This window comes from Rhododendron vialii, chromosome 10a (assembly GCF_030253575.1).
Source record: "Rhododendron vialii isolate Sample 1 chromosome 10a, ASM3025357v1".
Classification (NCBI taxonomy): Eukaryota; Viridiplantae; Streptophyta; class Magnoliopsida; order Ericales; family Ericaceae; genus Rhododendron; species Rhododendron vialii.
The window spans coordinates 16,354,351-16,365,879 of record NC_080566.1 but is presented as its reverse complement, the minus strand read 5'-3'; the positions used below and the strand labels follow the sequence as shown (position 1 = coordinate 16,365,879).

General features: G+C 45.1%; 1 protein-coding gene and 1 non-coding gene across 2 annotated transcripts; one reads left to right on the top strand and one right to left on the bottom strand.

The window, feature by feature from the left end:
• Nucleotides 1-3,455: 3,455 nt before the first annotated feature.
• On the bottom strand, nucleotides 3,456-3,560 carry LOC131305781 (small nucleolar RNA R71). The gene has a single exon (XR_009193340.1). It is a non-coding gene; the product is annotated as a small nucleolar RNA R71 (small nucleolar RNA).
• A 4,555-nt stretch (nucleotides 3,561-8,115) lies between these two features.
• On the top strand, nucleotides 8,116-11,129 carry LOC131302946 (uncharacterized). Its single transcript, XM_058329740.1, has 4 exons — nucleotides 8,116-8,723; nucleotides 8,795-9,083; nucleotides 9,198-9,905; nucleotides 10,203-11,129. Exons 1-4 carry the CDS (start codon nucleotides 8,116-8,118, stop codon nucleotides 11,127-11,129), a joined length of 2,532 nt encoding a protein of 843 aa, XP_058185723.1.
• Nucleotides 11,130-11,529: the final 400 nt, after the last annotated feature.

The following is an 11,529-nucleotide window of genomic DNA, read 5'->3' as shown; positions in this document are numbered from 1 at the left end:
CTTGCGTGTCTCATTCTGGGACAACATGCTCCAATTTGTTTGAAACACTCACAGGTGCTTGTTCTCAATCTATTATTATCTGTTTCAACAAGCATCATTCACCATCTTTTGTCACATAAATGCAACTTGTTACAGTTTTAATCCCCTTTAAATGTTCCTCCGCCCTAATTGGCTGAAAATGATTAATGAGAGAAAAATGCAAATGTTTTTACAAAATGCCTGAGTACAGACCAATTTTCGGATTGGGTGAGAGGTGTGCCATAAAACCCTTCCCTTCTCGTAACCTAGCTCCCGAACCTCAGATATCGAAGGTGTCGACGGACCAGTCTACGCCTTTTTCAAAATCAAACGTGGCAAGCGTTTCAAGTTCGGTTCCTTGGGTGTTTCACCGCAAAACCCGAGTGGCGACTCTGAATTGTAAGCGTTTCGCCGTGCTTCCCAAAAAGGGCGCACCCGATTTTTTTTTTTAAGACAGAAATCGAAAATTTTGGGGCGTGTACTCACACCGCCGCCATCTCCCTAGCATATTTCGGAGTCACCTAAGCAATGAAAGAGATAATTAGAATGTGCGGCGACGATAGCAAATTCACGAATGAAAACATGTTATACCTGAGTAAGGAACTATAGAGGCTCAACCGTAGGACGAGGAACCTCCATTAGGCCAGGGACTCCCTGAGCGGTCACTACGTCCACTGTCTAGGAAAGTGCAAGCAACCTGGCCCCGCTCTGGCCCGCGCCATCACCGCGACCCCCACCTCCTCTTCTCTCATCTCTTTTTCTTCCTCTTCTTCTTCTTCTACCACCTCTGCTATCCCGTGCCTGCTGCGTCGCCTCCCAAGCAGTACGGATCCCAAAGCTCTTCATCAAGTGCTAACACCTGTACTCCGTGTAATCAGCACCAAACTGAAAAAGCGGCTCTAGCCGAGGGTCCGGCTGTGTGAACCACTCAACTTCCTCCAACGTATACTCACTCATTGTCAGCACAAGAGAAGGGAGTGGTCCAGGGACTAAGAAAGCGTCCAGCCCTAGTGACTGACGTAATACCCGGTCGCCCAGGTACCACTGCCAACCGTAAGGGGACTCCAAAAGCACTCTCCCTCTCATCACCTCCCGGCTGCGAGCTACGTAAGGGACATCGAAACGATCCCAGATATGCCAGTAGACCTGCAGTCAATAGTACCGGATATTAATATACTGATAGGGTGAAGTGCACAGAAAGCATGAAATAAACCATCAAGGAAGTATTGGTACCCAGCCAGGACGTAGCTCATCCAAATAGAGACGGTAAGCGTTCACGTCGCCCTTCCCTTTCTTCACTCCTCGATACTTGATAGGCGCGTAAATGTTCACATACGCGCTCCCTAATCTATCTTTGCTAAGTCTATTTATATAATATTACTTGGAGATTTATACTTTTATTTTTGTTGTAGGTATTTGAAGGGTTTGACACAAAAAGCGCAAAGTTAAAATATTTAATGGTGTTCGAAGTTGGGAGTTCGGGCTCAATCAAGTGGAAGGCCTGAATTACAATATCAAGTCAGGACTTTAGCACTGAACTTAACCGAAGTTCATTGGCCAAGGAATTGGACTTGCACCACTTTGACTAAGGATGGGCCCATGATGTTATAATAATACTATCTTATTAGGTTTTTTTTTATAATTAAAAAAATGAAGAGGTCGGCTATTGGAGCTTTGATAAAAAGGTGACTTTTATTAGGCATTCAAAAGGAGGCATTACAGAGAAAAAAAGGAGACCTACGCAGCATCATCACGCACGATCAGAGAACAGAGTTTCGGACTTTTGGACACATCGACAGTGGAGAAAAAGAAAGAAAGGCTGCCTCTTCGAGCATCATGCCTACTGTCAGCCGAACCTCAATGCTTTCCCTTCCGATGTTCGGCTAAACTCTCTTCTAGGTATAGATGAAACTCAATCTCTGAGTAATAATGTTTATATTTTGATTTAGTGTTTTATTATTCGAATCGTGGTTGTATGATATAAGAATTTATTTGCGGTATTAATTTTTTCTATCAAATCTTGTGTATGATTTTCTAGATTTTCATACACGTTCATACAACAGTTCTTTATTGTTTTGTGATAGCTGAGTAAGATGGGTTATACTCCGTAAGACGCACCGTGCTATTAGACAATCCGTGCCATAGAGACGGATCGTACTAGTAAGACGGTTCGTGCTAGGCGGCGATACCCCATGCTATTCGGTGATTCATAGAAATCTTTTGGCTATACCGTGAGGGCCCGCGAACCCTAACGATATCTGGATTGATTCGAATAATAGACCTTTATCATCGTGTAGAGATTGTTACAACGGGTCGAGTGGATTCGAAACCCTAGATCTTTTCTCTCATAAACTCTCACTTTTTATTGCTTACTTTTATTTAGCTTTAAATATTTTAGAAATCAACAATCAAATCTCTTTTCGAATTAAGTTAGAAATCAATTAAAGCAATCGCAATTTAACCTTCGTAATCCCTGAGGATGATACTCGGAGTACTTACCGCTATCTTTTAGGTAGTAGTAATTATTTTGTTTTATTAATTATTTTTGATACGAAAACGACACGATCAAATTTTGGTGCCGTTGCCGGGGATTACAAACACGGTTGCGTTGTTTTAGTTAATTTTTATTTTAATTCCTAGTTTAGGTATTTTATTTATTTATTTATTTATTTATCTATTATTATTCCTCATATTTGTTTAATTGCATTCTCTCTTTGTTAGCATTTTATTGTGTCAAGCACAGGAATCGAGAAATTGTAGCGCACAGGAACAAGAAGTAAGCTGCAACATTGCAGCTTGACAATAAATTCAATTGATTTTTCCAAGCGCTGTGAGTTTTCTTATTGTTCTTGGTTTTAGTGTTTTGTTTGTTTTATTTATTTATTTGTTTTTATTTTTATTTGAGTTAGGGGCATTTTGTGTTATATGTTTGGTTGTCGATCATTGGACCCATTACTTGATAATTTTGACCCAGAGATCGAACGGACCTTTAGAGCTAATAGAGCAGCCTCTCGTCACCCTTGGCCTTCACCCACTTCACTTGTTAGAATGGCTGAAAGAATAGAGGCTGAGGTTCCACCTGCGATCGGAGAGTACTTTCTCCCATCCGCGTACACCTCACCATCATGCATAACATTGCCTACCACTGCCTCAACACAATTTGCAATCAAGTCCAGTTTGTTACAAACACTCCCATCATTCTATGGACTTGATAACGAGGACCCATATCGGCATTTAGGGGACTTCGAAGAGATTTGCTCCACTGTTAAAATTCAGCACTTCACTGATAATGCCCTTAGGTTGAAGTTATTCCTGTTCTCACTTAAAGATAAAGCCAAATATTGGCTTAATACTTTGGCACCGAATAGCATCAACTCTTAGGATCAAATGAAAAATGAGTTTTTGAAAAAGTACTTTTCCATAGGCAAAACAAAAGAAATTCGCCAAGAACTCACTAGTTTCTATCAAAAAGAAGGCGAACAATTTCACCAAGCATGGGAGAGACTTAATGATGTCATTAGGAGTTGTCCACACCACCAAGTTCCTAAATGGCAGTTAGTCCAATGTTTCTACGATGGACTATGTGAACAACACCGATATATGGTGGATGCCTCATGTGGAGGCACATTTATGCTTAAGAATGAGAATCAGGGGTGGGACTTGTTTGGGCAGTTAGCGGAGAATTCACGACACCGAGCCTCATCATCCCGCACAAATAGGACAACTTCTACTGCATTAAAACAGAGTGGCCTTCATGAGGTGGGCCGCTCTGATGATCTTTCCTATAAGGTAGATGCATTGACCCGCAAGTTTGACACTTTCTTATCTTTGGGTCATGGTCCTTCACATTCTTCACCTCCTGCTGCTGTTGCGGAGGTATGTCAATTGTGCTCCAGTCCGTGCTATCAAATAAATGAGTGCCACATGGCATCTCAATTCCCAAAATTTCTTCAAGAGCACGTGAACGCGGCCCAGGGGTTTGGTAGGCCAGCAAATGACCCCTATTCTCATACTTACAACCCCGGCTGGAAGAAGCATCCCAACTTTGGATGGCGACAGCCAGACCAAGGGCAACCATTTGCCCAACCTATGAGGCCTTCATTTCGTAATACTTCCAACACACAGGCCTATTGTCCACCACCTGCACCACCCCAGTACCAACAACCTCCTGCATCCTCCCAAAGGACACCAGCTTTTGAGGAGCAAATGTTGAAGGCCATGGCTGAAATGAGAGCCGATTGCCAACAAATGAAAGCTGACTCCCAATTGCTTTACTCCCACTCTCAATCCATTGCCAAGATGGAAACCCAAGTGGGTCAGCTAGCTAATGCTCTTAACCATCGGGATGAGGGTAGATTACCAAGTCAGCCAGTGGTCAACCCACGAGGGATGCACCATATTGACAATTCGCAAGGTCATGAACAAGCGAAATTAGTTGTCACCCTCAGAAATGGGAGAGATGTAGAGACCCGACCGGAGGAGGTCAAAGCGAAGGAGAAAATGTCTCCACCTGTCGCTGAGAGGTCTAGGGTTGGTAAGAGGTCTAAGGAGAAGGAGGCCGATCTAGTGTCTACAGTTGTTCCGGGGTCATCTGAGACCCCGTCTTATATTCCTAAGGCACCTTTCCCGATTTGCCTGAATGCACCTTCACCCTTTCGCAAGAAGGGAGTATCCACTGATAATATCATGGAGGTGTTCAAGCAAGTTAAGATGAACATCCCATTGCTTGATGCCATTGAGCAGATCCCTTCTTATGCCAAGTTCCTCAAGGACTTGTGCACTCACAAGCGGAAGGCTCGAGCCAAGTTTTTAGAGCCCATCCTTATTCCTCACCAAGTTAGCTCTGTTCTTCAATCTAACACTGCCCCCAAGCTTGCTGATCCTGGTGTGCCCACAATCTCTTGTGTCATAGGCAATCACTTTATTAGTAGGGCACTCTTAGATTTAGGGGCAAGTGTCAATCTTTTACCGTACTCTGTGTACGAGGAGTTGGGGCTTGGTGAGTTGAAGCCCACATCGGTTACTCTGCAGTTGGCCGATCGTTCTGTGAAAGCCCCACGGGGCATGTTAGAGGATGTCCTTGTCAAGGTGAACAATTTCTACTTTCCTGCTGATTTCATTGTCCTTGACACAGAGCCAGTCCATCCCACATCCCTTAAATCTCAAACACCTGTCATCTTAGGTCGTTCCTTTCTAGCCACGGCCAATGCACAAATTTCTGTGAGGAGTGGAGTGATGGAGGTATCATTTGGCAATATGAAACTGAGTCTGAATATGAATTCGGCCGCTCGACAGCCTCACGAGGAGGAAGACTGCTTTGCAGTCGATGTCGTTCATGAGTTAGTAGAAGAGGCGTTGCCGTACATTTTGGTTGAGGATCCTCTTGAGGCATGTCTTGCCCATTTTGGCTATGAGGAGTTCGATATTGACCAATCCATTGCTGAGGTCAATTCTTTATTAGACCTCGCACCTTGTATGGCCAAACCTACCTGGCGAACTCCTTTCGAGCCTTTGCCTGCTTTGTCTAGCACTCCAGCTTTTCCCTCCATAGAAGCCCCACCGAAGCTTGAGTTAAAGCCTCTCCCGGCTTCTCTGAAGTATGTTTTTCTTGGCCACGATGACACCTTGCCCGTGATCATTGCCTCTAACCTTTCTTCCGAGCAAGACGGTCAATTACTTAAAGTGCTTAAAAAGCACAAGGGTGCGATAGGGTGGTCAGTGGCCGACCTCAAAGGTATTGATCCCTCCGTTTGCATGCATCGCATTCATTGCGAGGAAAATGCAAAACCATCAAGAGAGATGCAAAGGAGGTTGAACCCTAACATGAAGGAGGTCGTTATGAAGGAGGTGGTCAAATTGATGGATGCGGGTATCATATACCCCACCTCTGATAGCAAGTGGGTGAGTCCCACTCAAGTAGTGCCCAAGAAGTCAGGCATTACTGTCGTTGAGAATGACAAGGGTGAGCTTGTGCCCACACGCATGACAATTGGTTGGCGTGTGTGTATTGATTATAGGAAGCTCAATTCCATGACTAGGAAGGATCATTTTCCACTTCCATTTATTGATCAAATCCTAGAGAGGTTAGCGGGTCAGAGCTATTATTGTTTTCTGGATGGCTATTCCGGATATAACCAAGTGGCCGTTGACCCAGTGGATCAAGAGAAGACTACCTTCACCTGTCCCTATGGTACTTCGCTTATTGGCGCATGCCTTTTGGCTTGTGCAATGCACCTGCGACCTTTCGAAGGTGTATGATGGCTATCTTCTATGACATGGTGGAGGAGTTTCTAGAAGTATTCAAGGATGACTTCTCGGTCTTTGGGGCCTCCTTTGATTCATGTCTCCAAAATCTTGCAAAGGTGCTTAAACGGTGCGAGGAGACTAATCTGGTCCTAAGTTGGGAAAAGAGCCACTTTATGGTTCAGGAGGGGATTGTTTTGGGCCACGTAGTGTCCAAGAGGGGGATTGAAGTTGATAAGGCAAAAGTTGACTTAATTTCTCGACTTCCTCCCCCCTCATCAGTCAAGCAAATTCGCTCTTTCTTGGGACACGCTGGGTTTTATAGGCGTTTTATTAAGGATTTTTCTAAAATCGCCAAGCCTTTGTGTGATCTTTTGGCTAAGGATGCCCCTTTCGTTTTTGATGAGGCTTGTATGAGAGCTTTTGAGAAGCTCCGTGAGGCGTTGTCCACAGCACCTATCATGCAGTCTCCCAACTGGTCTTTGCCCTTTGAAATAATGTGTGATGCATCCGACTTCGCAGTCGGTACTGTTTTGGGCCAGCGGGTTGACAAGGTCCCTCATGCCATTTATTATGCGAGTAAGACCCTCTCCGGTGCGCAGTTGAACTATACCACTACAGAGAAGGAATTACTCGCTGTGGTCTTTTCCCTTGACAAGTTTCGGTCCTACCTCTTAGGTTCGAAGGTCATAGTACACACTGATCATGCAGCTTTGCGGCATTTACTTTCTAAGAAAGAGACCAAACCTAGGTTGATTAGGTGGATTCTGCTCATCCAAGAGTTTGATGTGGAGATTCGAGACAAGAAAGGATCTGAAAATTCTGTAGCAGACCACTTATCGAGGATCCTAGTGGATGCCTCTGGTGACACCTTGCCCTTTAAGGACTCATTCCCTGATGAGCAACTCTTTGAGGTGTCACAAGTGCGACCCCCATGGTATGCACACATAGTCAACTACCTAGCCACAGGCGCGCTTCCCCCTCATTGGTCCAAGCATGACAAGGACCGTTTCTTTGCGCAGGTTAGGCACTATTTTTGGGAGGATCCAGAACTCTTTAAGTTGTGTTCGGACCAGGTGATTAGGAGGTGCATTCCTGAGACTGAGTACTATAGCATTCTCACCTTCTGTCATTCACTTGAGTGCGGAGGGCATTTTAGTGGGAAGAAGACGGCGGCGAAGGTCTTACAAAGCGGTTTTTATTGGCCCACTCTATTTAAGGATGCATATGTGTTTTGCAAGGCATGCCTTAAGTGCCAGAAAACCGGCAATATTTCGCGTCGTGCTATGATGCCATTGTCCTCCATCCTTGTTGTGGAGATGTTTGATGTTTGGGGGATAGACTTCATGGGTCCGTTTCCGTGTTCGCATGGGAACGCGTATATTCTTGTGGCAGTGGACTACGTGTCCAAGTGGGTGGAAGCAGTAGCCACCAAGACCAATGACCACAAAGTTGTGGTTAAGTTTCTTCAAAGTAATATTTTTACTCGTTTTGGCTATCCGCGGGCGATTATTAGTGATGAGGGCACCCATTTTCTCAATAAACACTTCGCCACCCTGGTGCGAAAGTATTCTATCACTCATAAGGTGGCAACACCTTATCACCCTCAGACTAGTGGGCAGGTTGAAGTGTCAAATAGGGAGATTAAACGCATACTTGAAAAGACGGTTAGGCCCGATCGAAAAGATTGGTCTTTAAGGCTCGATGATGCTTTATGGGCCTACCGTACAGCTTATAAGACCCCTATTGGTTGAGGATCCTCTTGAGGCATGTCTTGCCCATTTTGGCTATGAGGAGTTCGATATTGACCAATCCATTGCTGAGGTCAATTCTTTATTAGACCTCGCACCTTGTATGGCCAAACCTACCTGGCGAACTCCTTTCGAGCCTTTGCCTGCTTTGTCTAGCACTCCAGCTTTTCCCTCCATAGAAGCCCCACCGAAGCTTGAGTTAAAGCCTCTCCCGGCTTCTCTGAAGTATGTTTTTCTTGGCCACGATGACACCTTGCCCGTGATCATTGCCTCTAACCTTTCTTCCGAGCAAGACGGTCAATTACTTAAAGTGCTTAAAAAGCACAAGGGTGCGATAGGGTGGTCAGTGGCCGACCTCAAGGGTATTGATCCCTCCGTTTGCATGCATCGCATTCATTGCGAGGAAAATGCAAAACCATCAAGAGAGATGCAAAGGAGGTTGAACCCTAACATGAAGGAGGTCGTTATGAAGGAGGTGGTCAAATTGATGGATGCGGGTATCATATACCCCATCTCTGATAGCAAGTGGGTGAGTCCCACTCAAGTAGTGCCCAAGAAGTCAGGCATTACTGTCGTTGAGAATGACAAGGGTGAGCTTGTGCCCACACGCATGACAACTGGTTGGCGTGTGTGTATTGATTATAGGAAGCTCAATTCCATGACTAGGAAGGATCATTTTCCACTTCCATTTATTGATCAAATCCTAGAGAGGTTAGCGGGTCAGAGCTATTATTGTTTTCTGGATGGCTATTCCGGATATAACCAAGTGGCCGTTGACCCAGTGGATCAAGAGAAGACTACCTTCACCTGTCCCTATGGTACTTCGCTTATTGGCGCATGCCTTTTGGCTTGTGCAATGCACCTGCGACCTTTCAAAGGTGTATGATGGCTATCTTCTATGACATGGTGGAGGAATTTCTAGAAGTATTCATGGATGACTTCTCGGTCTTTCGGGCCTCCTTTGATTCATGTCTCCAAAATCTTGCAAAGGTGCTTAAACGGTGCGAGGAGACTAATCTGGTCCTAAGTTGGGAAAAGAGCCACTTTATGGTTCAGGAGGGGATTGTTTTGGGCCACGTAGTGTCCAAGAGGGGGATTGAAGTTGATAAGGCAAAAGTTGACTTAATTTCTCGACTTCCTCCCCCCTCATCAGTCAAGCAAATTCGCTCTTTCTTGGGACACGCTGGGTTTTATAGGCGTTTTATTAAGGATTTTTCTAAAATCGCCAAGCCTTTGTGTGATCTTTTGGCTAAGGATGCCCCTTTCGTTTTTGATGAGGCTTGTATGAGAGCTTTTGAGAAGCTCCGTGAGGCGTTGTCCACAGCACCTATCATGCAGTCTCCCAACTGGTCTTTGCCCTTTGAAATAATGTGTGATGCATCCGACTTCGCAGTCGGTACTGTTTCGGGCCAGCGGGTTGACAAGGTCCCTCATGCCATTTATTATGCGAGTAAGACCCTCTCCGGTGCGCAGTTGAACTATACCACTACAGAGAAGGAATTACTCGCTGTGGTCTTTTCCCTTGACAAGTTTCGGTCCTACCTCTTAGGTTCGAAGGTCATAGTACACACTGATCATGCAGCTTTGCGGCATTTACTTTCTAAGAAAGAGACCAAACCTAGGTTGATTAGGTGGATTCTGCTCATCCAAGAGTTTGACGTGGAGATTCGAGACAAGAAAGGATCTGAAAATTCTGTAGCAGACCACTTATCGAGGATCCTAGTGGATGCCTCTGGTGACACCTTGCCCTTTAAGGACTCATTCCCTGATGAGCAACTCTTTGAGGTGTCACAAGTGCGACCCCCATGGTATGCACACATAGTCAACTACCTAGCCACAGGCGCGCTTCCCCCTCATTGGTCCAAGCATGACAAGGACCGTTTCTTTGCGCAGGTTAGGCACTATTTTTGGGAGGATCCAGAACTCTTTAAGTTGTGTTCGGACCAGGTGATTAGGAGGTGCGTTCCTGAGACTGAGTACTATAGCATTCTCACCTTCTGTCATTCACTTGAGTGCGGAGGGCATTTTAGTGGGAAGAAGACGGCGGCGAAGGTCTTACAAAGTGGTTTTTATTGGCCCACTCTATTTAAGGATGCATATGTGTTTTGCAAGGCATGCCTTAAGTGCCAGAAAACCGGCAATATTTCGCGTCGTGCTATGATGCCATTGTCCTCCATCCTTGTTGTGGAGATGTTTGATGTTTGGGGGATAGACTTCATGGGTCCGTTTCCGTGTTCGCATGGGAACGCGTATATTCTTGTGGCAGTGGACTACGTGTCCAAGTGGGTGGAAGCAGTAGCCACCAAGACCAATGACCACAAAGTTGTGGTTAAGTTTCTTCAAAGTAATATTTTTACTCGTTTTGGCTATCCGCGGGCGATTATTAGTGATGAGGGCACCCATTTTCTCAATAAACACTTCGCCACCCTGGTGCGAAAGTATTCTATCACTCATAAGGTGGCAACACCTTATCACCCTCAGACTAGTGGGCAGGTTGAAGTGTCAAATAGGGAGATTAAACGCATACTTGAAAAGACGGTTAGGCCCGATCGAAAAGATTGGTCTTTAAGGCTCGATGATGCTTTATGGGCCTACCGTGCAGCTTATAAGACCCCTATTGGCATGTCTCCTTACCGGTTAGTTTTTGGTAAGGCATGTCATTTGCCCATTGAGTTGGAGCATAGAGCTATGTGGGCCATTAAGAAGTTTAACTTCGATATGGCCACTGCAGGGTTACATCGTAAGCTCCAGCTTGCTGAACTGGAAGAGTTGCGCAATGAAGCATATGATAGTGCACGTATATATAAGGATAGGACTAAGGCATTTCATGATAAACACATTGTTAGAAAGTCCTTTGAAGTTGGTCAAAAAGTGTGGCTCTTTAATTCTAGACTTAAATTTTTTCCGGGTAAGTTGAGGTCACGGTGGGATGGTCCATATGTTGTCATTCGTGTTTTCCCCCACGGAGCTGTAGAGATTAAGGATCCACGTGTTGGTAATGTTTTCAAGATCAATGGCCAATTGCTTAAACCTTACGTGGAAGGAATTGGTGATGGCGTGGTAGATGGTACCACAGTGGAGTCCATTACTTTGATGGACCCAATTTATATAGATTAGTGCTTTCATTGGAAGTCTAGGAGACTTAAAATCCATGGAGTTTGTGATATCTACAGTGTTTGCCATGCTCGAACGGTTTCCAACGGTCCGGTATAGCCACCTTGTCAAAGCTACGTATGTAGTACTTAGGAGGTTGGGTTTGGCGGCAGGCGCGTAGTTAGCAGCGAGAAATCTGTCTAAACCATCCGACTTTAGTGTCAAGCTTGGCGGAGATTGCTTCATAAGCCGAGTGGTGGGTAAGGAATCTGGCAGCCCCAGAGGGAGTGACAGCCTATTAGATGATGGTACCACTTCTCAAGATATCGTTGAATCCTACGCATATTGCTCTTCCAACAAGTAAGGAACCACAGTCTTTGACGAGGGAGAAAAGTAGTACCCGTGTCTTTCGCATGAAGAAAGT